Source organism: Mirounga leonina, unplaced genomic scaffold, assembly GCF_011800145.1.
Source record: "Mirounga leonina isolate KUSES-001 unplaced genomic scaffold, KU_Mleo_1.0 Mir_454, whole genome shotgun sequence".
NCBI lineage: Eukaryota > Metazoa > Chordata > Mammalia > Carnivora > Phocidae > Mirounga > Mirounga leonina.
In genome coordinates this window covers 17308879-17336421 of record NW_023270763.1, presented here as the reverse complement: position 1 = coordinate 17336421, position 27543 = coordinate 17308879, and the positions used below count along the sequence as shown (strand labels likewise).

The window sequence follows — 27543 nt, the reverse complement described above, 5'->3', positions numbered from 1 at the left end:
AACAACTGAACACAACATGTGATCCTGAATTGGATCCTGAACCAGACTCGTGGGACAATTGGCAAAATTTGAAAGAAAAAAAAAAAAACAAAACTATAGGTGAACTCTACTGATGTTAATGTCTTGAGTTTAATAATTGCACTGTTTATTCAAAACGTTAACAGTTAGGGAATGTTGGGGCGCCTGGGTGGCTCAGTTGGTTAAGTGACTGCCTTCGGCTCAGGTCATGATCCTGGAGTCCAAGGACCGAGTCCGGCATCGGGCTCCCTGCTCAGCAGGGAGTCTGCTTCTCCCTCTGACCCTCCCCACTCTCATGTGCTCTCTCTCTCTCTCATTCTTTCTCTCAAATAAATAAATAAAATCTTAAAAAAAAAAATTTAGGGAATGTTGATGAAGGGGTATACAGAAATTCTTTGAAATATTTTTGCAGCTTTTTGGTAACTTATCATCGATTATGAAATTACTAAAAAAGTTAAAAAGGAAAAAAAATTAAAATATGCAATTAGGGTTTGAGCCGTGGTAGCAATGATGGCCTCAGGAACTATGATGACAATAAAATGGCAAGGAGTGGGATGCCTGGGTGGCTCAGTCGTTAAGCGTCTGCCTTCGGCTCAGGTCATGATCCCAGGGTCCTGGGATCGAGCCCCGCATCGGGCTCCCTGCTCCACGGGAAGCCTGCTTCTCCCTCTCCCTCCCTCTGCTTGTGCTCTCTCTCTCTCTCTGACAAATATATAAAATCTTTTTAAAAAAATAAAAAATAAAAATAAAATAAAATGGCAAGGAGTTGGCTAGACAAACTTGACATGACAGGGTCCGACGCTGAGACTGGTGGTGGAAGTGCAGCAAGTAGAGTCTGGAAGACAAACAGGTTTGAAGTAAAAAGGACAAATTTCACTGGATGTGAAAGCATCTGCGAGCCTCCAGGTGAAGTTGTCCAGAAAACACTGAAACTTTGCAACTGGAACCAAGGAGAAAGGCAGTAACTAAGGGCAGAGATTTACATAAAGGAAACAGTTGATACCACTGGAGTTTGACATAACCAAGGGTGACGCTGTAGACAAAGGAGTCCAGCGGGGCAGGCAGTGCTGACCACACCCGGGTGGCTCAGTCGGTTGGTTGAGTGTCCAACTCTTGGTTTTGGCTCAGGTCATGATCTCAGAGTCATGATCTCAGGGTTGTGAGATCGAGCCTACTCCCCCGCCCCCTTGAGCACAGGTTCTCGCTCTCAAATAAATAAAATAAAATAAAATGAAATAAAATAGGGGCACCTGGGCGGCTCAGTCGGTTAAGCGTCTGCCTTCAGCTCAGGTCATGATCCCAAGGTCCTGGGACCGAGCCCTGCATCGGGCTCCTTGCTCTGCAGGGAGCCCACTTGTCCCTCTCCTCCCCACTTGTACTCTCTCACTGTCTCTCCTTCTCTCTCTCTCAAATAAATAAATAAAATCTTTAAAAAAATAAGTAAAATATTTCAGAGAAGGGGTCATCTGCAGAATGGTTATGCCAGAGGAGAGATGTTTGAGTAGAGCTCATCTCTAAGACAGGAAGAAGTGATGAAAACAAAGCAAAACAAAAACTGTATCAGAGGTTTTTTGGGTTTAAAAAAATGGTCAGTTCTTAAATCTTCATAAATTATTTTTTAAAAGATTTTATTTTTAAGAGAGAGAGAGTACAAGCAGGGGGAGGGGCAGAGGGAGAAGCAGACTCCCCACTAAGTAGGGAGCCCAATGCAGGGCTCGATCCCAGGACCCCGGGATCATGACCTGAGCCGAAGGCAGACGCTTAACCGACTGAGCCACCCAGGCGCCCCCATAAATTATAAATGCCTTCTGACCCTTGTTCCTACCCATTTGCTGCCTTCTCGGGTTGTGCTGACAGGTTGAGGTGGTTGAAATGGGAATGCTGACTTGTGCTCTTCAGATGTTACTCACTTGTTACCCTGGGCAAACTACCCACTGGGCTCTCTTGTGACCTTGACATCAAAGATAAGAATTGGGTTAAGCCTTAGTCTGGGTAGATCCAGAGGCTAGGACTAAGCCAGTGGCAGCCGTTAGAAAAACTCTTAACAGTGCAGTGAGCTGTGAGGAAATGTACTGTCCGATGGAGAAAATGATTCCGACAGCTCCTTCCAACTCAGTAGTTCAGTAAGCTTCTGGTTTTTTTTTTTTTTTTCTGTTAAACGTTCATAGTATTTACCCCATATGGCTGCTGTGAGGATGACGGAAGACAAAGTACATAAAAGTGCCTGGTGCAGAATAGCTGTTCAGCTTTTATTAGTTGAGCATCAGTCTCTGAAATAGACTAAAAAATCCCAAGGAAGTACCAGCCTCAGCCACTAGAGGGGAGTCTGAGTCACACTCCTCTGAAACAGACAGCAGCAGCTTGATGGGGCAGCCACCACTCCCGATGCACCGGCCTTTCCTTTGCCAGGGAACCCGGTCCGCTCAGAAAACCCGGCTCCATGCTGAACTCCATGGTGCTTTCTCTGAGTCATTATATTCTCCCACAGTTGCAAAATGATCTGGCGAAAGTCCCTCAAAGGCTTTTACTGCTTACTGCGTAACTTGCAAACTCCCTGCCTGAATGGAAGCCCCAAGCTGCCTCTCCAGCCTGAACTCCCTTTAATCCTTTATACTGGACAAATCAGGCTCTGCCTCCATGCCAGGGACTCACGCTGCTCCTCCTTCTTGATACCTTCCCTCTATGCCGACCTTCCCAAACCCTACTTCTTTTTCCATCATGCAAATGCTATCTCCTCCTTAACTCCCTCCGTGCTTCTCTAAAAAAGAGTGATCTCACCAGCCCTGAGCTCACACACCACATATGACATCCATCTATCTTGTATTACATTGATTTATGTATGTGCACCTTTTCTCTTCAATAGATTAGAAACTCCATGGGTAGAGAGACCAGAGGATAATCTGTCCCGGGTAACAGAGCGAGTAAGTGGTAAAGATGGGATTCTAACCCAGGAAATCCAGAGAGTTCTTGCCCTTAACCACTAATTCACAACCATATAGTAGGCTTTCATCAGCCACAGTGCCCAGCTCAGAGCTTTGCACACAATGCTACTCAATAGCTTATCAAATGAATAACTAAAAACAAAATGAAGACAAAACAAAACAAAAAACCCGAAACATTTATCTAATTAGCATCTTTTTAAACCTTCACTGACTTGTAGGCTATTGGGAACCAGCAACTTGGTCTCATTAATCTAAATTAGAGTGCCTGACTGTAGATCTAATTATGAGCAATTTCAGAATCATAATTACTGTTCCATTTGGTCTCCTGATCTGTAATGCATATAAGGATCTACTCCCAGCTTCTAAGGGATTTAAAGAACAAAATAAAACAAAACACAAAAAACCAACAACGTGATTATTACTGAAGCCTAGGAGATGTGTTTTGTGAAGCTTCCAGCTCACAGCTTCTCTGTGAAGTGAGGGGGATGGACTGGATGGCCTCCGAGGGCCCTTTCCTCGGTGTTAACAGTCTGTGATTCTGGGAGATTGAATGGAATTAAAAAGAGCCTCTGCCTCTGTGTCAGAAGATACCATTTTGAGTCTCAACTCCCCAATTCAGATTCCCCGTCTGTAAAACTTGATTCATCCAGTCAAAAATCTGAATGTCTGAGTGCCAGGCCCCGAGGGGTGGGGGGTGGGGGGGAGATACAGTAAGACAGATGTGGCCCCTGCTCATCCTGCTAAGAAAATCAGATGACACCTATAATGTGGGGTTGTCCTAGGGAAGAAACTCAGCTGGTCCAAGTATGGTGTAAACTACAAAGTCTAGTACCCAATCAAAAGATGATGATCTTGTCAGGATTCCAGTTTTGCCAGGTCCGCGACGACAAACACGTTACCTATTTTGCTGTTTTTGAGAAAAGCCTGATAGTGTATTTTAGCCAAACCTAATCAACACTGCAGGCAGCTTCCCGGCCTTTCTGCTGCAGTTCCACGGAAAGTGGGCTGAGGTTATCTGTCCTCACTTCCGGCACTGTCGGGTTGCTGGCAGAGGCCAAGTCCCTAGCCCAGTCTTGCAGGTCTCTGTCAGAAAGCCAGCAGGCTGGGAGTCTGCACCTGTGGGTTCTCCGGCTCTAAGTCACCAGCCCCAGCTCAGGCTTCATTCAGTGGCCTCATCTGTGAAAGGCAGGCCACATCTGTGAAGAAGCCATCTCCCACGCTATTGGGAAATACGGATGGGACCGCTTTATCATCGGGCCGGGCCTGGCTCAGGGAGGCCACACTCCAGAGGGCTGGTGAGGGTTCCCTTGGGGTTCCATCTCGAGCCCCGGGCCACAACTCGGGCCGCAGCAGAGCTGGGGGGTGGGGAGGCCAAGCGACTCTGTCCCGGTCCCAGCTCCCGCACACACTTGCTGGGTGGCTCTGGGGAAGGTCACCGGGCGGCCCTGCCGGCTGCTCTGCATTCGACGGGAGGGTGTGGACCGTCTCCCGATCGCCCCGGGAGCCCCTAGGCTGCCTGGAGCAAGCGGAGCGGGCGGGGGCCGGGGACCACGGCGGCAGCAGCAGAGCGTGAACCGGGCGCGCGCGGGCGCAGGTCACGTGGCGGGGCGCGGGGGCGCGCGGGGGCGCGCGGGGGCGGGGCCTGGCGCGCACCGCTCCGCTGGTGGCGGGGCGGGCGGGAAGGGGCGGGGCCTCGGGCGGGGCCGCCGGGGGGAGGCGGGCGGGCGGGCCGGAGGGGAGGAGTGGAGATGGCGGCGGCGGCGGCTCAGGGGGGCGGGGGCGGGGAGCCCCGGGGAGCTGATGGGGTCGGCCCGGGGGTCTCGGGGGAGGTGGAGGTAGTGAAGGGGCAGCCGTTCGACGTGGGCCCCCGCTACACGGAGCTGCATTACATCGGCGAGGGCGCGTACGGCATGGTCAGGTGAGGGGGCGTTCCGGGGGAGGGGGCTCGTGGGGTGGGGGCCCGGGAGGGACGATGAGTGCCTTCTGGGCCGGGGCGAGTCCCAGTGTCCTGAGGAGGCGGGGGCTTCACGAGGCAGGGGGGCGTCCCACGGAGGGGGCCTTGGGGTGCTTTCTCGGGGAGCGGCGCCTCCTCGTACGTTCTAAGGGGAGGGGGCTTGGAGGCCCTAGAAGCGACCATTCCGTAATGAGGGGAGGGACATCTGAGTGTATGCGGGGGAGCTGTGGGGCCCTTGGGGACCCTAGGGACACGGGATGAGGCGGAGACACTAAGTATTCTTAGGGAGGTGATATCCTTAGTGAGGACCGAGTGAAGGACCCTCCTCTGGGGAGAGGATGCCTTGGATTTTCCCAGCGAGGCCTGCCAAGGAGTTTGGGAGAGCAGAGCAGAGCTCAGGGCTGGGCAGGGTGGGGCAGGGCTTTGGGCCTGGGGCCAGGGGCCCAGTGAGCCACGAGGGGTCCAGGAGTGTGTCCTTGCAACTTTGAGGAGGGGTCTGTGAGCTCTCTCATCCCCACTGTGTGCTCTAGGCCTTTGTTCATCTGGGAACAGCTCTCCCGCCCAGGCGCCTCGCCCTAACACAGGTGCCCTCCTCATCCCTTCTTTCCCGTCCCTCCTCACTCCCTCCTCAATGTATCTGCCTCACTGCCCGGCCTCCACTCACCGCCCACTCCTCGGACCTGTCTTGGGTTGAGGGAGCCCATCCTGGAGAGGGGAGGATGAGAGGTCAGGGCAACTAGAATGGACAGGGTTGAGGAGAGGGGAAGTCAGTGAGCGGTCAGTCTCTTCCTCTGTTTGTGAAGTCACTGAAGGGCTGCCTGGCCGGTCCCCAGCTTTCTCCCTGGAGATCCCAGGCCTTCACAGCAGGAAGGAACCAGCATTGTTTATGACTTGGCCAGAGTCCTCTCCTGCTCCCTCCCCTCCCTGCTCAGGCCTGGGTGGGGCCACCAGGCCTGGACTCCCCCTCTGTAAGGCCACACCAACAAATACCTCTCTGGCCCTCTCAGCTCCGCTTACGACCACGTGCGCAAGATTCGCGTGGCCATCAAGAAAATCAGCCCCTTCGAGCATCAGACCTACTGCCAGCGCACACTGCGCGAGATCCAGATCTTGCTGCGCTTCCGCCACGAGAACGTCATTGGCATTCGGGACATTCTGCGGGCACCCACCCTGGAAGCCATGAGGGATGTGTATCCTTCACCTTGGCCAGATGGCTGGCCAGGCCCGGCCTCAGAGCTGGGCTGGGAGAACGCTGGCTTGCTTTCTGTTTCCTTCTTCCCTGCCACACTCCAAAACAAACCCAGTAAATGAAACTTTCCAGCAGAAAAGAGACCACAGGGTGTAAGAGGGCTGGGAGGCCTGAGGTGAATCCTGGCCTGCTGCAGCCAGGCTATGTGGCCTTGGGCGAGTCTGTTCTCCGTGCTGTGCCTCATTGGGGTGGGGGGAGGGTTGGGCTCTATGAGAGCTTTGTCTTTTGACATCTGCAGTTCTGTGACATGACCCAGCCTCTGCCCACAGTCAGTTCTTGTTTAACAGACGATGATTCTTTCCTCTCTCGGTCCCCAGACTGTCAGGAAGGCAGAGAGGAAGAAAACTGCCCGTTTTTGAGGGCCTACTATGAGTGAGACGCAGTGCATGCCAAGTGCTTTGGCATTTCCTTTTTTTTTTTTTTTTTTTTAAGATTTTATTTATTTATTTGACAGAGAGACACAGCAAGAGAGGGAACACAAGCAGGGGGAGTGGGAGAGGGAGAAGCAGGCTTCCCACCCAGCAGGGTGCCCGAGGCGGGCCGCTTTGGCCTTTCTTATTCTCCCTCCCAGCTGCTGTAGGAGATGGGTCTCCCCAGCTCCATTTCAAAGATGAGGAGACTGAGGCTCAGAAAGCCTAAAATCAGGCGCGGCTCTTGCTACCTCCTCCTACCCTCCCCCAGATGTCCCTTCTCTGGCACTTCCTGCTCAGAGCCTCACCCCAGTCACCTGTGGACTTGCACTTTGCCCAGGGAGGGACAGCCTTGCTTTTGTTGCCCTCTTCCCCCTACCCCGGCACCCCACATTGCTTCCCGAGCTTGCCATCCACTTCCTGCCTAGGCCCTGTGGGTAGTGGCTTATAGCACCCATCACCTCTCCCCACCCCACCCTCCCCCAGGCAGTCCCAGTTCTCCACCCAGACGTGGGGATTTGTGCTGCACTGTCTGCAGCCCCCACCACAAGCTGTGGGCAGGAAATCTCCACACTCACCCCCAGCTCGCCGTGTGACCTTAAGCAAGTCACTGCGTCTTGCTGGGTGGGCCTCCTCACCTCTAAAACAGCAGGATTGGTCCAGATGTCTTCAGAAGGCCCTTTTGAGGCTGATTCCTAAAAGACAGTCCTGACTTATTCTTTCAGAGACCCACCAAATGGCATTTATTTATTTATTTATTTATTTACTTAACGTATGTTTAATCTTTGTTTTCTCTTAAAATACAAAAGGACATTTACTCTATCCTCTGATGTATGGCCAAGCACTCTTTGAGGAGGAGCGTGCTGTTGGGAGCGTCTCCTAATTTGTCTTGCCCAAACCATTCCCATAAGGCAGGCATTTATTTTTAAGCAAACATTTATTGCACACCAGATGGTGTTCGCACTATCTCATTTAACCCTCTCAGCAGCCATGTGGCTCAGGCATTTATAATAGCAACAGTATTCATGTTTGCTGAGCACTTACAACGTGCCAAGCTCTGGGCTGGGCTGGCTGATTTACGCGGGTCATCTCACTGAATCTTCGTGACTACTCTCTACAGAACCACTCTTTCCCCTACTTTGCACAGGAGGAAATGGAGGTGCAGATGGGTTGAGGTCATAAGGCCAATGAGCAGTGGAGTGGGGGGGGGGGTTCAGACACCAGCAGACTAAACCCCAGAGCTATTGCTTTTCACTGGGAAGCTCTCTTGCCTCCTGCAGTTTATTATCCCTGCTTTCCCAGTAGGGAAACTGAGGCCACAGAATTGAAGTACTTCTGTTCAGGACCGCCTGCTGAGATGCAGCAGAGGCCCTGAGCCCGCCTGCTGAGTCTGGGCCTTGTGCAGCTCATGAGATGGGTTGGCAGATGTTCTGAGTCTTAGGGCCACTGGCTGGAAGGGGACGGGAAGCCCAGCCACCAGAGCCTGTTCTTCTTAACCAAGTGCCCCCTGCCGCCCCCGCCCGGGGGGTCTCCGGTGCCATCCTCAGCTACATCGTGCAGGACCTGATGGAGACAGACCTCTACAAGTTGCTGAAAAGCCAGCAGCTGAGCAACGACCATGTTTGCTACTTCCTCTACCAGATCTTGCGGGGCCTCAAGTATATCCACTCAGCCAACGTGCTCCACCGGGATTTAAAGCCCTCTAACCTGCTCATCAACACCACCTGCGACCTTAAGGTCAGAGGATTGGGTGCCCATCCCCTCCTCCCACAGGTCTGGGGCTTCTAGGTGACCAGTAGCCCCCTTGAGTAGAACCTCACAAGCAAAGGGAACAGTGTGGGCAGTGGCATGGCGATATGACTGCTCGGGCATTGGGCCTGGAGCAGCGAGCTTAGCGGCCTGGGTTGGCTTCCAGATCTGCGATTTTGGCCTGGCCCGGATTGCCGATCCTGAGCATGACCACACTGGCTTCCTGACAGAATATGTGGCCACACGCTGGTACCGGGCTCCAGAAATCATGCTTAACTCTAAGGTAGGGGGGCCACCCACCCCTGAAGGGAAGGGGCCAAGTCCCAGAAAGCCCTGGAGCTACCTCTGAGCCAGGCATGACCCCCATGATCCAGGACGTCTGCCTCCAGGCCTTGTCACATGACTCCGGTTTTTAGGCTCTGGGAGGAGGCTGAGCATTAGGTCCTCCAGGCCTCTGCCCTCTTCCTCCCTGCTGGTATCCAGTCTAGATTGGAGTCGTGGTTTGGCCCAGACGGCAGGGCCCTGTTGAGGCTGGCCCAGGAGCCCACTGCTTTCTCCTCCTCCCCAGGGCTACACCAAGTCCATCGACATCTGGTCTGTGGGCTGCATTCTGGCTGAGATGCTCTCCAACCGGCCCATCTTCCCTGGCAAGCACTACCTGGACCAGCTCAACCACATTCTGGGTGAGGGGGCCTGGCCCGCTAAGTGGGAGGGAGACTAGTGGGAGGTGAGGTTTCTTTATAGCGAGGGTAGTACCACCATGTGTGGAGTCCCTGCAGCATCTCATGGTATTTCAATGAGATATAGACACAGTCTTCACTGGAGAGATGGGAGAAGCCAAGGCTACACCCCACACTTGGGAAGTACTCACATCAGGATTTGAACCTGTGGCTGCCCACATCTAGATCCCTTGCCCGTCATCACCATAGTATTGGCTGGTAGATAACTGTCAGGGCTTGGAGCTCATTGGTGGGGACTCTTGTTTTGGGTTCCTTCTGTTCCCAGAAGGGAGAGGAGCACTCTCACCAAGGCACCTGCCTTACCCACAGGTATCCTGGGCTCTCCATCCCAGGAGGACTTGAATTGTATCATCAACATGAAGGCCCGAAACTACCTGCAGTCTCTGCCCTCCAAGACCAAGGTGGCCTGGGCCAAGCTTTTTCCCAAGTCAGACTCCAAAGGTGAGAGAGACATGGGGGCCGATACCGGATAAAAACTCGGTGCAGAGGAGGGTACATGAGCCAAGCAGCTGCCTGAATAGACAGGACCCTGGGCACGAGAAGCAAAGCGATGCTTCTGGGAGCTCCTCCAGCCTTCTCTTTGACCCCTTACTCCTGCCCTTACCTAGCCCTTGACCTGCTAGACCGGATGTTGACCTTTAACCCCAACAAACGGATCACAGTGGAAGAAGCACTGGCTCACCCCTACTTGGAGCAGTACTACGACCCAACAGATGAGGTGGGCCAGCCACCAGCAGCGGGGCTGGCGGGTAGGTGGCGGGTAGGTGACGGGTAGGCGTCCCTCGTACCCGGCCTGAGCCTGATTTCTTTGCCACCCCAGCCAGTGGCTGAGGAGCCTTTCACCTTCGACATGGAGCTGGATGATCTACCCAAGGAACGGCTGAAGGAGCTCATCTTCCAGGAGACAGCCCGCTTCCAGCCTGGGGCACTGGAGGCCCCCTAATCTGGACAGACACCTCTGTTCCTTGGGGCCTGGTGAGTGCTCCCCACTGCCCACACACAGATTCACCCCGATACCAGTGTGCCCAGCACACCTCCATACAGTCACAGGCTTGTTCACGCCCACGAGGCAGCTGCATGGCGGCAACAGAAGGGCTGGAGCCTGCCCAGGCCATGGACCTGTGGGCCACCAGTCCTTCACATCCGTTTCCTCTCCCCCAGCCCCGAAGGTCTCCCACCTGGCAACACCCTGCACCCCTGCACCCTCCGGTCCCCGTGGCCAGAGGGCCCTGAGGGCCCCTCTCCCTCATCTGAGGACCAGAGCCAGGTTTTGGCTCCCCGATGTGGGCAGAGAGGCAGGTGGGGCAGTAATTGCTTTGGGAGGAGCCAGCAGTCCCCAGCCTGACCCAGATGCCAAGTCCCCTCCCACCTGGTGCCCGGGTCAGTGGTTCGCACACCCGCCCACACAGCTGTCCTTCCTCGAGTCTCTTTTCCGTCCTCCCGGCCAGCTGCAGCCCGACGGAAGGAAGGCAGACACACCTGCGCTCCAGCTCCAGCCCTGACACTTAGTAAGAGCCGTGCGACATTGTGCAAGACCCCTCAGCTCTCTGTGCCTCAGTTTCCCGGGGAGAGCCCTGAGGACAAGAGCAAACACAGAGCCCTAAGTACTGTTCTTAGGGCTTCATGCGCATTAACTCATTCCGCCCTCCAGCTGGACCCTGAGATAGGCACTGGGGCTCCCCGCCCGTACAGTTAGGGAGGACAAGGCCCATCCCCGGCAGCCGTGAGGATGAGATGAGGGAGATGGAGGTCAGGGCTCTGGCAGGTCCTCTGGTGGGTGCTAATGGTGCCTTTCCGCCTGCCCTTTTGTTTAGGCCCTGCCTCCTGCCTGCCCCTCCCCTGCCGGACTGTTAGGAAATGGACACTGCGCCCCGCCCAGAATCCCCCGGCGGCCCCCGGCAGGGCAGAGGGCGCGCCTGGCCACCCTCCCCGGCTTCGCTCTGGCCTCCTGATCCAGCAGGCCAAGGCTCCCTCCGCCCCGCCTCCCCTCCAGGACCCGAGGGGCTTGGGTGGCCCCAAAGCAAATTGCCCTCTGCTGCTTGCCTTCGTCTACCCCAGCTATCCCAGTCTCTGGTAGTTCTGGAATGGAAGGGCCCTGGCTGCCCCGGGACCTACTGAAGGGCAGTGGGGGGATGCGGGATCCTGAGTAGGGACTCGGGGCAAGCCCTGACCCATTAAAACCCCACCCCATTTTCCCTGAAAGGAATTTTCCTAAGGCCCAAGGGCTAGTACCCCTGAGGAGCAGGGCCCAGACCTAAGCCCCCTCCCCCAAAGCTGCCACGTCTAACACCCCTGCTGCCTCTGTATGTGGGTGAACAGAAGTGGAGTGGGGGGCACGAGGAGAGCCTGGTGCCCCCACCCACCCTGTGCCTGTATCTAATATATAAATATAGAGATGTGTATATGATGGCCCTGGTTCTGTCTGTGTCCGCCGACGCCCCCACCCTAACCGTGGCTTTGAGGACCGACGCACCCGCCCAGCCACTTCCCAGCTGTGTGGCTTTACCCAGTCCTGGTGACCTCTGGCTCCCCAGCTGGCCAGGGCTGAAGATGGGATTGTCAGGAGCGCCAGACTCCTAGACACAGTGGGGTCAATTTTCCCCTTAGTCACTGTCCTCTCCCCTCCCTAATGGCTTCCCGTCGAACTGGCTGGGGGTGTTTCGGGGCTGACTCAGGGGCATCCTCCACACCCCTGGATTCTCTGGAAATGGCTCAGGGTGGCGTGTTGTATACCCCAGCCACAAGCACCCGCGGGAGGAAGGGGAGGTTGTAGCCGACCCGGGGGTGGTGGCAGGCTTGTTTCCCGCAGTGTGGCCAAGGGGAGCAGGGGTGCTGGGGTCTGGGAAGGGTGCAGAGGTGGGAGAGCCAGGGCTGCCGGAAGCCTCTCCTCTTGCCTCTCCCCCATCCCCAGCTGAGCCCTGCAGCCTGGCCCCAGGCCAGGAGCAGGCTCAGCAGGTCCCAGGGGTGTGGTGGCGACCAGTGGCAGAACCAGCCTACACCGGCCAGGCTGTCAGCAGAGGCCGCACAGTCCCTCAGGAACGTCGGGGCTCACACAGCGGGAGCCCCGGAGAGGCAGCGTGGCCATGAGCCCCGTGCTGTACTATGCCCTGCCTGCCCTGGGCAGCTATGTCATGCTCTCCGTCTTCTTCCTGCGCCGGCCTCGTCTGCTGCACACGCCCTGGGCGCCAGCCTTCCTGCCGCGCCTGGGGGCCCACCGGGCAGGTGAGCTGGCCGCCCGAAAGGGAGGATGGTGACGGCGGCTGCGGAGGGTGGAGTCGGGGCGCGAGGTACCAGGGCGGACGGCAGCAGGAGAGGTCCAGGCGGCAGGCCGTTCGAGGGCAGAGCCCGAGGGAGGAGAGCAGGGTGGCAGGGGGGGATGTGGAAGGGGAAAGAAGAGGCAGGGGGTGAGGAGCGAAGGGGAAGGCCAGGCCCCTGGGACCCACCCAGCTGCCCCGCACAGGATCCGGGGAGCGGCTGGAACACACCATGGAGGCCATGGAGAAGTGAGTGCATGCACCTGCCACCCCAAGCTGCCCGCTTGAGGTCGTCCCAGTCGTGCACTGTGTGACACCAGGGGGTGCCACTCCCTTCCTAGTTCGAGTGCCTGGGGCCTCCTGGAGGTGTGCAGCGCAGAGCCTGCACATCCTACTGTGAATTCTGCCCCACGCCCCCCTCAACCTCCCCACCACTCTGTGGTCTGGCCTGCCCCTTTCCCTGGGCCCCCCCTCCCCGCCCCAACCCCGCACTGACCTTCACTCCCATAGCTCCGTGGCCCAGCGATCCGACTTCCTGGAGCTCGACTGCCGGCTGACCCGGGATGGCGTGGTGGTGGTGTCCCACGACGAGAACCTGTTTCGCCTGTCAGGCGTGAACAGGGATGTGAGCAGCCTGGACTTTGAGGTGGGCCTCATCCTGGCCCCCCCACCGTACCCAGAGAGCCACCGTGCCTCCACGCGTGCTTCCTGGTGACGTGCCCCCTTTCTCCCCAGGAGCTGCCCCTCTGCAAAGAGGAGCTGGAGGTTTACTTCTCACCAGGTGAGAGCGTGACCTCACTGAGTGGGGTCATGGCCTCAGCCTCCTGCCCTCTCTTCTCCTCTGGGACTCTGTTCCCCCCTCCCCCCGCTGGGTTCCCACCCCACCCCATCCATACTCCTCTGATCCCTCTTGCACAATCCACCCAGGCCACTTTGCACACGGGACAGACCGGCGCATGGTGAGCCTGGAGGACGTGTTCCGGAGGTTCCCTCGGATGCCCGTGAGTGTGGAGGTCAAATCAGTAAACGAAGAGCTCATTAACAAGGTGGGACTACGGGCAAGGGTGGCCGGGGGCCTGGGGCTGGAGAGAGGCCTGACGCCCCCCTTCATCTCCTCCCCCTCCTCCTCCTCCAGGTAGCAGGCCTGGTGAGGCACTTTGACCGCAATGAAATCACCATCTGGGCCTCAGAGAAGAGCTCAATCATGAAGAAGTGCAGGGCTGCCGTGAGTCCGGGTGCCTTCCCTGGTCCAGCGGCCCCTCCTCCCAGGAGCTGGAGGCTCTAGGGGCCGAGGCTGGACAGGTCTGGGGGGTCGTGGAGGAACTGGCCCCGAGCAGGGTCTCAAAGGGGAGGATTTGGAGAGGAGAGGTGCTGGGGAAAGTGTGAGCAAAGGTGTGCCGATGGGAACCGGGGAAAGTGTGAGCAAAGGCAGCGTGCTGGTGGGAACCGGGGAAAGTGTGAGCAAAGGCGTGCTGGTGGGAACTGGGCGGCGGGGAGTGGGGTGCAGTTAGGCCTAAACACTGGGCCAAGATCACAGCTTTGATACTGAGGTGGTAGCGCTTCCTCTATGTCCAGCACTATTCCCCCTGCAGCCTGAGGCTCCTCTCTGCTTTCCCAGAAGCAGACTGACCCCCTTCTCACTTCCCCTTGCCTCCCAGAACCCCGAGATGCCATTCGCCTTCACGATAAGCCGAGGATTGTGGTTGGTGCTGCTCTATTATGTGGGGTTGCTGCCCTTTGTCCACATCCCCGAGAGGTTTTTCATCTGCTTCCTGCCCACCACCATCAACAGGTACTCACAGCGTCCCTGTTTCCCTTCTGCATCCTCCCCCGGTCCCCCAGATGCTTCTGTCCTCAGATAAAGACCCCCCCCACCTCAAGCCCCATGATGCAGGGTCCCCAGCTCCCTGGCCATCCTCAAGGATAACCCCCAGGGTCCTCTGAAGACACTGGTTCTCAGCGAGCATTCATGAATGCCATGGGGGGGGCCACAAACCCCTTGAAACTCTATGCAGATGTGTGTTGATGTGGATGGAGTTTTAGGACAAAGTATTCATTTTATTCATTTATTCATCCATTCATCCAACAAACATTTATTGAGTGACTACTCTGTTCCAGGTGCAGTTATACTAGTAAATAAGATGTGGGTGGGGTAAGGCCCCCGTGAGTTCACAGTCTGGCTGGGAGACAAATATTAATCAATTATAGTATCATTCTCTGATTCTCAAAAGGAAAAGCAAGCTTTCTCCTGCTGGGAGACCAGGATTAACAAAGTAACAGCTGGGTAAAGTATCAGGAATCTGGATACTTCGCCAGCTCTTAAGCCCGGCCCCTCCCTTCGCTTTCTGAGAACTCTGGCAGCTCCAGCGCTTTCTTCTCCCCGCTGGTGTCCCGAGGGAGGCTCCCAGCCAGCCCCCACAATCCCTTGCTACAAAGATATCATTAGACTACAGAACTTTGCATACATAACTTTTTTTTTTTTTTTTTTAGAGAGTGAGTGAGTACAAGCAGGGGGAGTGGCAGGCAGAGGGAGAGGGAGAAGCAGACTCCCCGCTGAGCAGGGAGCCCGATGCGGGGCTCGATCCCAGGACCCCGGGATCATGACCTTAGCCGAAGGCAGACGCTTAACCGTCTGAGCCACCCAGGCGCCCCTGTACATAACTTTTTATACAGGGTTTGCAAAGTGTCTTCACATCCTTTAGTTGATTAGGGCTTTACCTTGCAGCAACCCAGAAGTTACAGGAATCGTGACCCCCACAGTACCCATGGAGAATCTGAGGCTCAGAGAGGCCCTGGAATTTGCCCCAGGCCACACAGCTAGAAGTGCAGGCCCAAGTTTGCCTGGGTCTGACTCCAGAGCCTGCGCTGGGACATTATAAAGGGCCTCCAAAGTCATCCCTGAAGTGGGGCAATCAGGGCAAGTAGCAGACCCGTTGAGCCTTGTCCGGCCTCAGGAGGCAGGTCGGGCCCAACCATGGGACCTTCAGATTATGTGTCCAGCTTGACAATCAAGCTGGGTTCTGGTCTCGGCCCTGGCCCCACCACAGATGTGCTGTGACACCTTGGGCAGGTCACTTCGGCTCTCCCAAACTGAGTTTCCTCTTCTGTAAAACGGCGGGGCGGCGGGGGGGCCCACTCTCCGAGTATGGAGGCACGGATGTGGGAGTAGACTCTCACGGAACGACAGGGGACTTGTTCATCTGGGCAACTGCAAAGATTCTTCTAGAGGGGCCAGGATGACACTGGTCAGGAGTCACTACCACCCCACCCCTGCGACAGAGTGAGACGCAGGGGACTGACCATGCCACCACCTCTCTGCAGGACCTACTTCCCATTTTCCTGCTCTGGGCTGAACAAGCTGGCAGCTGTGGTTTCCAAATGGTGAGCGGGCAAGATTGCTGGGTGGCGTGTGCCCATGGAGACTTCCCACTACCCTGCTTCCTCCCCTCTCATCATGGCCTCTGCCAACCCCTTCCCCACCAGGTTAATCATGAGGAAGAGTCTGATCCAACACCTGGAACAGCGAGGAGTGCAGGTGAGGCTTGACCGCCACCCCCTCAGCAAGTGGTGGTTCGCAGTGCGGGCCTAGCACAGCGTCCCAGTCACAGCTCTGCCACCAGCTAACCGGGTGACCTGGCAGATCACCTGAGAGTCTCAGTCTCTCGATCTGTGAAGTGGGGGTAATGGTATATTTGACTAGTACTTCCTAACGGTTTGATGAGTCCTAGCCGTTATGATGATGATGTATTGAACCTACTTATTTCCTGATGAGAGGGTTAACGAGGCTGGGGAAGGACCAGAGGAGGGAAAAACCAGCCCAGTCTACTCCCTGCCCCTCCCCTGGACACCCACTTTGACCAGGTCATTTAGTTCGCAGAGCTTTGTTGAGAACACACTGCGTTGCAGGCCCCGCGGTACCAGGGAACGTACTATCAAATCAGGGGCAGAGGCAGGAAGTGAGGCAGACAATCACGGGGCACCCAGTGGACAGAAAGGAAACAGAGCCGTGGTCTGCAGGGTCAGAGGAGGCCTTCTGGAAGAAGTGAGGAGAGGAAAGGGAGAGCATCTCCGGCAGGAGGCTCAGCGTGTGGGAGGGCCGGGAGGAGCCAGAGGCCAGGGCAGGCCCTGAGCAGAGGCACTGAGCGGGGTTCCAGCAGGCTGCAGTGTGGAGGAAGTGGCTGGGGGGGGTGGCACTGGAGAAGGCAGCGGAGGCTGAGGCAGGCAGCCTGTGAGCGTCAGCAAGGAGCCCGGACTTCAGCCTAGAGGAAGGGAAGCTTTCGAGGGTCTGAAGCAGGGGAGAGGCCTGATCCAGTTGGGTGACCTCATTAAGGGACACTCTGGCCACCATGTGCTGTCACTGCCAGGTGTCGGGCGTGGGGGCAAGCAGGGGGATGGGTGGAGGAGTTAGCGGACAGGCTGGGACTCCATGGCCTGGACGTGGGGGTGAGTGAGGCACGCAGATGACACACCTCCTTCAGATGAGCCCCCCGACTCCGAGGGTCTTCACCACCACTCAGCTTTGGACCATCATTCCCATTTGTCACATTAAGAAACCGAGAGGTCTGGTGACTTGCCCAGGGTACCAATACCATCTCTCCCCACCGCCATGCCCACAAGAGAGGCTCCGGGAACAGGGAAGACCCAGAGAAGCAGCAGACTTGGGCAGGCTGGGAGATGCTCCTCAGCCAGCTTTGCAGAGGAGAGGAAAAGGGGCTTGGGTCTGAGCAGCAGATGATTTCCCTGGTGTATGTACTCTCACCTTGTCCGATTTCAGGCAGCTAACATGAAGTCACTGAGCACAGAGTTTGGGTAGTATTTCCACCTGACACATGCAACAGATGTGACTAACCTCCAGAGCGTGGGTAATAGTAACAGGTAGTAAAATAATGAGGAACAGAAGAGTTTTGAGTATTTATTACCGTCGTTTTTAAGATCATTTACTGAATTACAAGTTTATATAATTTAGTATTTCATAATGGCTGTGTTTAATAACCAGCTCGCAAAATTCCTGACGATCCAACAATCCGCCCCAGCCTCCCACTGCTGGGAGGTCTCCACAGGGGAGGAGAGCTCCCACCGTCGAGATGCAAGGGGCAGTTCCAGGTAAATTGTGTGAAACTATGAGCCCCTCCGTCCCCACTCAGGTGATCTTTTGGTGCCTCAACGAAGAGTCGGATTTCGAAGCAGCCTACGGCCTGGGGGCCACCGGCGTCATAACTGATTACCCTACAATCCTGAGGCGCTACCTGGACAACCGCGGAGGAGCTGCTCGGGTCTTCTGAAAGCCCGGAGGCCCTCACCCTCTCCTCTATGTCTCTTCCCCAATAAATATCTTCTTTTGAGTCACATCTTGGTGTCTGGGGGACACGGGTGGGAGGAGATCCTAGCCTACTGCAAAGATGGCAACTGAGGGCAGCAGAGGCCAGCCTGGGGCCAGAGTTTGGGGCCCTAAGCAGCCTGACCCACTGGTTCCGCTACATTCCAGACCCAGAGTAGTGCCACACCCCATGCCATCCTGGCCTCCACTCTCCTCAGGAATGTCCCTTGCAGCAAGGAGCAAGGCCTCCTGCCCCTTCAGAGCCACAGGTTCCATTCTCCTGAGGCCATGAAGAGCGCCAGGCACACAGCCAGGGACTTCATCTGGCCCTGTGGGCTGCAGAGGCTGAGTCCTCGGTGCCCATCTGCTGCCCCAGATCTAAGCCAGAAGCTCCCCCAAACTCCTCAGCCCTCTCCAGACCTAGTACCTTACTTACTGACCAAATCGCATTTTACCAGCATTTGCTGACCACTCTAGGCCAGGCTGCATCCTGCGGGCACCGCAGACAATAAGACGAGCCTAGTAGGGTAGAAGCCTGTGTAAACTAACCGTGCCTGCAGAGGCAAGGGCATCAAAGGAGGCTGCCTTTGAAGAGGTGATGCTCAACAGTAGGAACCGGCTTGTTCCGAGGCTTTGGCTCCCAGAGGCCTAACGCGGTTGGGTACCGTTAGCTCTTCTGTGCCAAGAGCCTTTCCCTGATGCCTTTTGCCAGTGCAAAGACCGTGGAATCCGACCAAAGTGAATCCCGACTTTGCCTCTTCCCAGCTGGATAACCTCTCCTCGGGAGAGCTGCTGGACCTCTTTGACCTCTGCTCCCCCGTAAAATGGGAACAATAGCAAAAGCCGCCTCATAGGATTGCTGCGGGGATTAAGAGTGGGGCACGGGCGGTGGTTGAACGCGATAATCATGACTCTTATTTCCCCGGGAGCGTGCGTCCAGGCACCATCCCCCTCCTAACCCCGCGCCAGGTCTGGCACCGCAGAGCCGGGCCCCTTCGGGGACGGCGGGAGGCCAGACGCGCGACGGGCCCCGGGCCCGCGGGGCCGGCGGGCTGGGTTGCGGCCGCAGCCGCATTTCCGGGCCGGCCGGAGCGGGGAGCAGGGGGAAGGGCAGCCCGGGCCTGCGCTGGCCGCTGTGTGACGCGCCCCCTCATTTGCATGCGGCGCGCCGATTGGCCACGGCGACCGCCGGGACCGGAGGCCGGCCCCCTCCCCCTCCCGCCGCAGCGGCGGCAGCAGCTGGTCTCGGTGTAAACAAGTCGCGGCGGCTGCGAACCCGGGCCGGGGGGGACGGCGCCCACCAGGAGCGCCCCCCACTCCCAGGCCAGGCCACCCCGGCGGACCCGGCCCCCGCGCGCCCAGGCGAGGTGAGGCCCGCATCGTCAGGGCTGCGCGTCGCCCCGCGCCCCCGCCCCGCCGGCGAGGACTGCCCCCTTCCCCCGGCGCCCGCCCCCCACCCCCGCGCCCCACGTGAGCCCCGGGGTCTCAGGTAAGGCTCCGCGATGCAGGTAAGAGCCCCTCTGCACAGACAAGGCCTCGGCGCCCCCCCAGGTAAGAGCCCCTCCCCTCCTAGGTGACCCTCCAGAGGCATGAGGGCCTCTGCCTTCTCCAGGTGAGGAACCCTCTCCCCAGGTGAACTCCCTGTACCTCAAGTGGAGCCGCGTTCCCCCCAGCCCCGCCCTTGGCAGTTCACCTGAGGACCATCCAGTTCCTAATTCCTCCATACTTCCCCCTAAACCAGAACTGACAGCTCATCCACTCTAAAACCCCTTCCTCCAGCTTCAGTAGCCAGGTCAGCAGGGGTGAGGCCGGAAGTGGATGGGTGACTCACCTCAGGCTCCTCCAAGCCTCAGTTTCCCCATGATGCAACGTGAGGCCTCCTCAGTGAGTCAAAACTGAGCTGGCTTTGGCCCCTGGAGAAGCTGGTGGCTCTGGGGAGAAGAGACAGCAGCCAAGTGTGACAGAGTCCCCATGGCCCTGGGTGTGCCCGCATGTATGTGGCCCGGGGCCTGACAGCCCGCTCACTCCCTCCCTGGCAGGCACTGGGCTCCCTCTGCTCCCCGTGGGCTGCTCCCCGCGTGGGGCCACTGCCCCCGGCCCCCGCCATGGTGCGGATTTCAAAGCCCAAGACGTTTCAGGCCTACTTGGATGATTGTCACCGGAGGTACAGCTGTGCCCACTGCCGCGCTCACCTGGCCAACCACGACGACCTCATCTCCAAGGTAACCAGGTCATGGTGGGACTGGAATGAGAGGCTGGAAGGGCTGCCTGGCAACTCTCCACCAACAGCCCTGACTCCCTTCCTTTCTCCCTTCCACCCTTTAGTCCTTCCAGGGCAGTCAGGGGCGTGCCTACCTCTTCAACTCTGTGTGAGTATTCGGTCCCCCTTCTTTCTTTCCCTGATCTCCGTTGTGACCTGTAACCCCTGGCTTCATGCTGAGACTCCCAGAGTCCCCTGATTCACGTTGGAAGATGTGATGGCCCTTCTCTTGGATGCTAAGGACAGACACAGTTGGATACAAGCTAGAGGGGGGCTTTGTGATGGCAGGACCCTCCCTGGGACTGCCCCCCATGTCCCCGCAGGGTGAACGTGGGCTGCGGGCCAGCCGAGGAGCGGGTGCTGCTGACAGGCCTCCATGCTGTCGCTGACATCCACTGCGAGAACTGCAAGACGACTTTGGGCTGGAAATATGTGAGTCTGTAACCTCTGATCCCAGGCTACCCTTTGACCCAACCTCACATCACCTCCTCCTCACAAGGAGTCATGTGGTCATCTTTCAGAGTGCACAGGCCCAGCTCCCACAAGTCAGACTGTCTTTTCATCCCCTGGCCATGCTGTCTTCTGTCACATCCTGCAAGGGCTTCCAGAACTTTTCTCTCCACCCATCGCTCTCCTCACAGACACATGCATCCCCATCTTAGAGATGAGGCCACCATCAGAATGACCATTTATTGAGGGCTTATGGGCCATGCACTGTTTGTGTGTGCTTGGCACACATTATCTCATTTCGTCGTTACAACAATCCTGTGGGTAGAATCTATTATTAACTCCACTTCACAGAAGAAAAGAAGGCCCAGAGATGTTAGGTAACTTTCCCAAGGTCACACAACTGTAAGGAACAGCATAGGGACCAGAATCCTGGTTGTGTGTTTTGTTTGTTTTTAACTCCACATCCTTGACGGCCAGCTTCCACTGCCATTCAGAGGTTCAGAGAAGTTGCCGAAGACCCCACAGCAACATGGAGCTTGGGTCCATGAGCCTCCTTTTCACTGCCCTCATTGCCACAGCTGCTGTCCAGGGTCTGATTTCACTACCCTGAGTCTCATTTCCTTATCAGGCAGTGGAGGAGAAAGCCACCACCTGGCACCCAAAATTGTTACGGCGATCAGATTAGATGCGGCAAGAGGAGATGCTCTTGGGAAACGGCAAGGGCCAGGACTCCTCGGGCATCACTTGCAACTGTGGTGCCTCTGTGGGGTGGATGCCCCAGGCCGGCTGCCCTAACCCGAGTTCACCCTTGGCCTTGCCACAGATTTGCTCTGTGTCCGCAGATGGGTGGCTCAACCTCTCTGGACCTCTGTCAAATAAAGAGATGGCCTGATCCAGAGGTCAAAAACTCAAGTGCTTGCAGGGCCAAGATCCTAAGGGTCTGCAAGAGGGGCAACATAGCTCTGGGGAGGGAGGGGGCAGTCTGTGGCAAACTGGAATGAGCCTGGCCCACCTATAGTTTGGTATTTTAAAGTTATTTTTACTAAACTCTCTGCTGGCCAAACAAAACACATTGCATAGGTCAAAGCTGGTCTTTAGCTACCAGTCTGTAATCCCTGGATCTTTTAGAAACTTCCATACCCTCTCTGTTGGAGCCAACATTAGTACTTAAAAAGTACCAGTAATTCAGAGAGTTCGGTCTGTCCCATTAGTGAGAAACTTGGCTCTGTCATTTACCAGCTCTGTGTCTTGTGGCCAGGTGGTCGGGCTTCTCTGCACAGTTTCGTTATATGTAAAAGGGGGCCAGTCATACCTGCTCCCAACCCCGATCCCTTTTGGTAAAGCCTTTGCTCCAGGGATGATGTCTTCTCCCCTCTTTTCAGGAACAGGCCTTCGAGAGCAGCCAGAAGTACAAAGAGGGGAAGTACATCATTGAACTCAACCACATGATCAAAGACAACGGCTGGGACTGACCCCTGCTCCTGCCGCATGTGGCTCGAGCCCGGCCTGGCCGCCAGGGGGCGCCACTGGCTTCCCTCCACGAGAAGGGAGCTCTGGACCCTCAGGGCCCCTGCAGAGGAAGGATCCAGCTCCTGTACATATATTTTATTGCATGCACTGTGACCTTGGGGGGAGATCAGAAGGTGGACGACACCCCCGCACCTCCCTGCGATCTGGCTGGCTTGGATCTCGTTTTTAACCCCTTCCTGCCCCACCTGCCCTATAGATATGGCCCGTGTGCTGCTCCCCTGGCCCCGGTGCGCCGTCTGCCCTGTGAACTCCTCCCACCGGGCCCCTCTTACCCCACGCGTGTCTGCTCCCCTCGTTCTGTAGCGTTTGTACATAATAAAACAATGGAGTGGAGACAGCCCCAGGCTCACGCGGAATCCGGGAAAGGGGGACTCAAATGCAGATTCCTGCCTCTGTAGACCTGTTCTTTTCTGGGCCCCACAGGCCATGGGGTAGGCACTGCGGTCAAAGCCGGGAGTCTGCGCGCCGGGGGCTCAGCCCTGAGACCCAGGACCGATCTCACTGGCCATGGAGCTTCCCGACCCCACTCTGCCCGCCTAGGCCTTGACCTCGGCTGATGTGCGCCGTCTCAGCTTTAGCGTTTTGCCGCCGCCTAGAGGCAAGCTCTCCGCGCCGCCGGTTTCACCGCCCCTCTCGTCGCGACTACAATTTCCAGCGGCCCCAGCGGCAACTGTCAGTCTCCTTCACCCCGAGTCTCGGCGCTGGGCCTGCTGGGAAATGTAGTTCCGAGGGTTCCCCAGCGCGGGACCTTCTGGGAAACTCCGGCGCCGGCCGTCAGAGACTTGTCTGAACTGTGCGTGCTTCTGCACTTTGGAGACTCTGCGGAGGGTGGAGGTTTTGCAGAATGGGAAGCAGGAAGGAAGGACTTCAGGGTTCGGGCCTCGGCTGCCGACTCCTCGAGGTCCCCAGTGCCCCGCGTAACAATAAGCTCAGGCCGAGTCCCTCCAGCCCTGCTCTTTCCCTCCAGTCATGCTTCATCCCTCCAAGCCCTGGCCTCCAAGTGAAGGGGGGTGGGGGTACCTGCTAGAAAAGGCTGGGGCGCCAAGGTCTGCCCCAGGACTCTAGGCTCCATCCCAGGGTCTAGGCCCCGCCCCTGAGTAGCTTATCCCTAGCCGGGGCTCCCCCCGTGGGAACGGGGACCAGCTGGCCGGAAGCGCCAAACTGCGTCCCTGTCGAGCCCCCGGGGATCAATCAGGCCGAGGAGTTAATTATGTAATGAGGGGGCAGGGGGTCGGAGCTAATGAAGCCTGGGGTGGGGGGGGGAGAAGGGGAGGGTACCCAGGTATCCGGCCCCCTCTTGGACCCCTTCCAGGCCCCAGGGGTCTCCACCCCAGCCCAACTCCAGGGCCCCAAATAGGGGAGGGGCTGTGATCCTGGGTCGGGAAGGGGCTGAGCTGTGAGCTATAAAGGGGGCATCTCTCAGCACCGGGGGACTGACTCTAGGCAGCGTGACCTGAGGCCAGACAGGACTACTCCATCCATGTACCATCCACGAGAGTTGTACTCCTCCCTGGGGACAGGCTACCGCCTTGGGCCCCCCCAGCCGGGGACAGATTCCAGCTTCCCGCCTGCCCTGGCAGAGGGCTACCGCTACCCTGGTGAGCATGGGGACCAGCTCCTGTGTAGGGACCGTGGGGGGCTGTGGCCCTCTGCTGGCTCCTCATTCTGCCCCCATCTTCAGATCTGGACACTCCCAAGTTGGATTGCTTCCTCTCCGGGATTGAGGCTGCTCCCTGCACCCTGGCTGCTCCCCCACCCCTGCCCCCGCTGCCCCCAGCCCTGGGCACTGAGCCGGCCCCCCCAGCCCCAGAGGCCCTTCACTCGCTCCCTGGAGTCAGCCTGAGCCTGGAGAACCGGGAGCTGTGGAAAGAGTTCAACTCTGTGGGAACAGAGATGATCATCACCAAAGCTGGGAGGTGAGGGGCTGGGCCAGGGTCAAAGGGCCCAGTGTGTTCCTGGTGGGGGTCTTTTGGGAAAGGCAGAGTTCCTGGTGATGGGGCTAGGTTTGGGGGTTGCTAGAGGGTCTAGAGCTCTGCCTAAGTTCAGGGTGCGAGTGTGGCCTGGGTCAAGGGCTACTCTAAGGCTGGATCAGGGGTCATTCGGTGGCAAGGGCCAAGGGTCAGTCTGTGGAATCTGTAGCTGGTTTAAGGACCAACCTATAGCAAGGGCCCTAGGTCATTCTGGGTCTGGGTCAGAAAGTCTGGCTGGGTTATAGGTTCATTTGTGGCCCAGACCGGGGATCAGCCTGCGGCTGGAGCCAGCGTTCAGACTATGACTAGGGTCAAGGGCCAGCCAGTGACCAGCATTCAGGGAAATCTGGTCGGGATCAGGGTCAGTATGTGACTAGGTCCGGAGTCACCCTGGAGGCAGGGATGTGGCCAATGTGTGGCCCGTGTCTTTCTAGGCCGGAAGCTCGGGCCCGAGCATGCTAAGTCCTCTGCCTCACTGCAGGCAGGACATTTTTTTCCCGAAGCAGGTTTCGCCAGCGGTGTAAACTCTGATGCTGGAGATTAGGTGAGGAGACCAGAGTGGGGAGCAGCAGACTCCTGGCAAGATTTTAGGGACAGAAGTGTGTCGCCACCAATTCTGCGGTGGAGTTGGGGGGGCTAAGGAGTCAGGGGTCCGGGCTCTGCTCCTAATCCGCTGTGTGACCCTGGTCAGATCTCCTGTCTGTCCTGTTTCCCGTGTGTAAAATGGGATGAGACAAGCCTCCAGCTCGAAGACCCTGCCCTCTGAATTCGAATTCCACCTCCCTGGATGTTTCTCTGACAAAGCTGGGTGAGCCCGCGGGGGCCGTGGCCCCTGCCGGCGCTGTGCCCACTCCTGGCCAGTGGGTAGCGCCAGGCCTCTCCCATCCCCTCCCCTGTCCAGGCGCATGTTCCCTGCTTGTCGAGTATCAGTCACTGGCCTGGACCCCGAGGCCCGCTACCTGTTTCTTCTGGATGTGGTTCCAGTGGATGGGGCTCGCTACCGTTGGCAGGGCCGGCGCTGGGAGCCCAGCGGCAAGGCGGAGCCCCGCCTGCCTGACCGCGTCTACATTCACCCCGACTCTCCTGCCACGGGCGCCCACTGGATGCGGCAGCCTGTGTCTTTCCACCGTGTCAAGCTCACCAACAGCACCCTGGACCCCCACGGCCATGTGAGGCCCCGGCCGGCAGGGAGGACAGGCTGAGGGGTGGGGGTGGGGCCCCAGGCAGGGAGTCAGCTCGGTCCTTCTCTCCCAGCTGATCTTGCACTCCATGCACAAGTACCAGCCCCGCATACACCTGGTGCGGGCAGCCCAGCTCTGCAGCCAGCACTGGGGCGGCGTCGCCTCCTTCCGCTTCCCTGAGACCACGTTCATCTCTGTGACAGCCTACCAGAACCCGCGGGTAAGTGACCCCGCTTGGGGGCGGCGGTGGGCCCTGCCCCCGGGGCCACGGGAGCTTTGACCCTGGATGTGTGTGTCCCCAGATCACACAATTGAAGATCGCAGCCAATCCCTTTGCCAAGGGCTTCCGGGAGAATGGCAGAAACTGTAAGAGGTGGGCATTGTTCATTCATTCCCTCGTTCATTCAGCAAATGTTTGTGAGCTGACCGCGGTGTGCCAGGAACACAGTGGTAAGTAAAGACGTTTATTCACTCGTTCCTTCCTATTTGGCACCTGCTGTGTGCCAGGCCCAGTTCTAGGCGCCGGAGATCCATCAGTGAACAAAACCAAAGCCCCTGCCCTGACGGGACTGATACTCGAGGGGACAGAGTAGGCAAGTAGACAGAAATAAGTAAAATATAGTATGTTAGGGATAAGTTCTGAAGAGAAAAGAAATAAAGGAAGGAAGGACGATAGGAAGGATCGGAGTGAGGTATGTATTAGATTAGAGGCCTGGACAAGTCCTGAAGGGACGTATAGTGGGTATCTGAGGAAAAGCGGGGCAAAGAAGCGGGAACAGCCTACGCAAGGGCCCTGAGGGAGGATGGCGCCTGTGGTGTGCCTGGAGGGCAAGCTTGGGCAAGTCAGAGGCGAAGGGAAGCCACGTCATGTTGGACTGTAAAGCTTTATTGGGGACTCTGGCTCCCTCAAGGCGTGTACAGCCAGGCAGCCATTAATCAAAGGGTCACCCGAACAAATGTAAACTGTGGACAGATGTCATGAGGGAGGTTGTGTCGTGCTGTGGGAGGTCCGGAGGGCTTCCTTGAGGAAGTGAGACAAGAATGGGAACTGAGACGAGGATGAGCTAAACAGGGGAGCAGGGGCAGACAGAAGAGGATTCCCGAGTCCGGCGGCAAGGTGGCTGATGATGGCTTGGCAAGCCAGGCGGGGTGAGCTGGGTTCAGAGCATGCCCTGGCCTTCTAGCGTGGGAAGCACTTTCCCAAATGCAATACATGCAATAGGAAAGCAGTGGAAAGTTTTAAGGGGGAAATTGAGCCCAGCTCCACTGCTTTCTAGTCACTTAATTCTCTGGCCTTCAGTTCCTTCTTCTGTAAAATGGGTATAATAATGGCACCTACCCGACAGGGTCCCTGGGAGGGTGAAATGCCTGGCAGCTGGCAAGTGCTATTATTACCATCATCATCACCGTCATCATCACCGTCACCATCATCATCATTGTCACTGTTCTCCAGGGAGCGAGATGCCCGTGTGAAGAGGAAACTGCGGGGCCCAGAGCCGGTAGCCGCAGAGGCCTATGGGAGTGGAGGTGAGCGTAGTCGCAGTAGTGACGGGGGCCAGTCCTCAGGTGCCAGTCCTCCTTAGCCCAGCCCGTCCCCTCTGTCTCCCCAGATGCACCAGGCGGTCCCTGCGATTCCACGCTGGGTGGGGATGTCCGCGAGCCGGATGCGGAGCAGGCCCCGGCCCCCCGCGAAGCTGCCCCGGCCCCAGCTCCTCCGTGTGGTGACTCCAGCGCCCAAGCCTACCTTCTGCACCCGGCGGCTTTTCATGGGGCCCCCAGTCACCTCCCAACCAGGCGAGTGGAACAAAGGCACAGAGCTGGGCTGTTCCAGGTCGGAGGCTCCCTCTCCCCTGTTCTGACACCTCTCTCGCCTTCAGGAACCCCAGCTTCCCCGAGGCTCCAGACTCGGTGCGTGCAGCCCCCTACTCGGCTGCGTTCCTGGAGCTGCAGCCCGGGCCGGGGGGCTCGGGATACCCGGCAGCCGCACCTGCAGCACCCTTCGCCTCGCACTTCCTCCAGGGGGGCCCCTTCCCCCTTGCCTACCCCGGCCCTGGGGCTTACCTGGATGTGGGCTCCAAACCAAGGTACTGAGCTCTCACGGGGCCCCTCGGCCGCCCTCCCTGTCTTCTTCCATCACAGGCCTCCGCTGCCCTTCCCCCAGGCCCGCGGCCCCATCACGCCCACCGGCCCCCTCCCCCACACCAAATGGCTGCCCGGGGCCTCCCCCACCACCCCACTTCACACTTGGATTTCACTCCCACCCACCCTGGCTTCAAAGCCCTGGCTGAGCTGCTGGGAGTCCCGCTGGGGCCAGCTTCCCCTTGCAGGCTCTCACCTCCGTGTGAATGCAGGGAGGCTCTGCCTGGCCAAATGGGGCCACTGCCCAGCACTCCCACCTCCTGGGCCTCACCCTCCGGCTCCGCAAGTTCTACCCCCTCGCCCCAGTGCAGGCCACACCAGTCTGTTCTCGGGACCAGAGTATTTTTGTTAATAAAACTCAAAAAGATCTCAGTCCTCTA

General features: G+C 57.6%; 4 protein-coding genes across 6 annotated transcripts; all 4 read left to right on the top strand.

Annotated features, from left to right (window-relative positions):
- Positions 1-4700: 4700 nt before the first annotated feature.
- MAPK3 (mitogen-activated protein kinase 3) lies at positions 4701-11469 on the top strand. 3 transcript variants are annotated; one of them, XM_034988946.1, is made up of 9 exons: positions 4701-4878; positions 5922-6104; positions 8121-8310; positions 8489-8605; positions 8891-9005; positions 9372-9503; positions 9671-9780; positions 9883-10037; positions 10877-11469. In XM_034988946.1, the coding sequence occupies exons 1-8, from the start codon at positions 4709-4711 to the stop codon at positions 10003-10005; spliced, it is 1140 nt and encodes a 379-aa protein (XP_034844837.1). In that variant the 5' UTR covers positions 4701-4708; the 3' UTR covers positions 10006-10037; positions 10877-11469. The 3 variants fall into 3 exon arrangements, with proteins under 3 accessions (XP_034844837.1, XP_034844838.1, XP_034844839.1); XM_034988947.1 differs by lacking the exon at positions 10877-11469 and adding an exon at positions 10511-10849; XM_034988948.1 differs by lacking the exon at positions 8489-8605.
- Positions 11470-11570: 101 nt separating this feature from the next.
- GDPD3 (glycerophosphodiester phosphodiesterase domain containing 3) lies at positions 11571-17664 on the top strand. Its single transcript, XM_034988949.1, has 10 exons — positions 11571-12284; positions 12523-12565; positions 12827-12962; positions 13052-13097; positions 13244-13362; positions 13452-13541; positions 13975-14108; positions 15638-15697; positions 15800-15851; positions 17461-17664. The coding sequence occupies exons 1-10, from the start codon at positions 12146-12148 to the stop codon at positions 17596-17598; spliced, it is 957 nt and encodes a 318-aa protein (XP_034844840.1). The 5' UTR covers positions 11571-12145; the 3' UTR covers positions 17599-17664.
- A 1473-nt stretch (positions 17665-19137) lies between these two features.
- On the top strand, positions 19138-22211 carry YPEL3 (yippee like 3). The gene is made up of 4 exons (XM_034988945.1): positions 19138-19855; positions 19959-20002; positions 20217-20325; positions 21726-22211. Exons 1-4 carry the CDS (start codon positions 19625-19627, stop codon positions 21813-21815), a joined length of 474 nt encoding a protein of 157 aa, XP_034844836.1. The 5' UTR covers positions 19138-19624; the 3' UTR covers positions 21816-22211.
- Positions 22212-23353: 1142 nt separating this feature from the next.
- Positions 23354-27115, top strand: TBX6 (T-box transcription factor 6). Its single transcript, XM_034988164.1, has 8 exons — positions 23354-23471; positions 23555-23789; positions 24745-25012; positions 25098-25244; positions 25327-25397; positions 26478-26551; positions 26635-26818; positions 26902-27115. Exons 1-8 carry the CDS (start codon positions 23354-23356, stop codon positions 27113-27115), a joined length of 1311 nt encoding a protein of 436 aa, XP_034844055.1.
- Positions 27116-27543: the final 428 nt, after the last annotated feature.

Bases quoted from the DNA above. Each gene is read 5' to 3' on its own strand.
- MAPK3 (XM_034988946.1), top strand. From the start codon at position 4,709: ATGGCGGCGGCGGCGGCTCAGGGGGGCGGGGGCGGGGAGCCCCGGGGA. The intron at 8,311-8,488 runs GTCAGAGGATTG...GTTGGCTTCCAG, and splicing joins ACACCACCTGCGACCTTAAG to ATCTGCGATTTTGGCCTGGC. The intron at 8,606-8,890 runs GTAGGGGGGCCA...CCTCCTCCCCAG, and splicing joins AAATCATGCTTAACTCTAAG to GGCTACACCAAGTCCATCGA.
- GDPD3 (XM_034988949.1), top strand. From the start codon at position 12,146: ATGAGCCCCGTGCTGTACTATGCCCTGCCTGCCCTGGGCAGCTATGTC. The intron at 12,963-13,051 runs GTGGGCCTCATC...CTTTCTCCCCAG, and splicing joins TGAGCAGCCTGGACTTTGAG to GAGCTGCCCCTCTGCAAAGA. The intron at 14,109-15,637 runs GTACTCACAGCG...ACCTCTCTGCAG, and splicing joins CTGCCCACCACCATCAACAG to GACCTACTTCCCATTTTCCT.
- YPEL3 (XM_034988945.1), top strand. From the start codon at position 19,625: ATGTATGTGGCCCGGGGCCTGACAGCCCGCTCACTCCCTCCCTGGCAG. The intron at 19,856-19,958 runs GTAACCAGGTCA...TCCACCCTTTAG, and splicing joins ACGACGACCTCATCTCCAAG to TCCTTCCAGGGCAGTCAGGG. The intron at 20,326-21,725 runs GTGAGTCTGTAA...CCCTCTTTTCAG, and splicing joins CGACTTTGGGCTGGAAATAT to GAACAGGCCTTCGAGAGCAG.
- TBX6 (XM_034988164.1), top strand. From the start codon at position 23,354: ATGTACCATCCACGAGAGTTGTACTCCTCCCTGGGGACAGGCTACCGC. The intron at 23,790-24,744 runs GTGAGGGGCTGG...TCCCCTGTCCAG, and splicing joins ATCATCACCAAAGCTGGGAG to GCGCATGTTCCCTGCTTGTC. The intron at 26,819-26,901 runs GCGAGTGGAACA...TCTCGCCTTCAG, and splicing joins CCCAGTCACCTCCCAACCAG to GAACCCCAGCTTCCCCGAGG.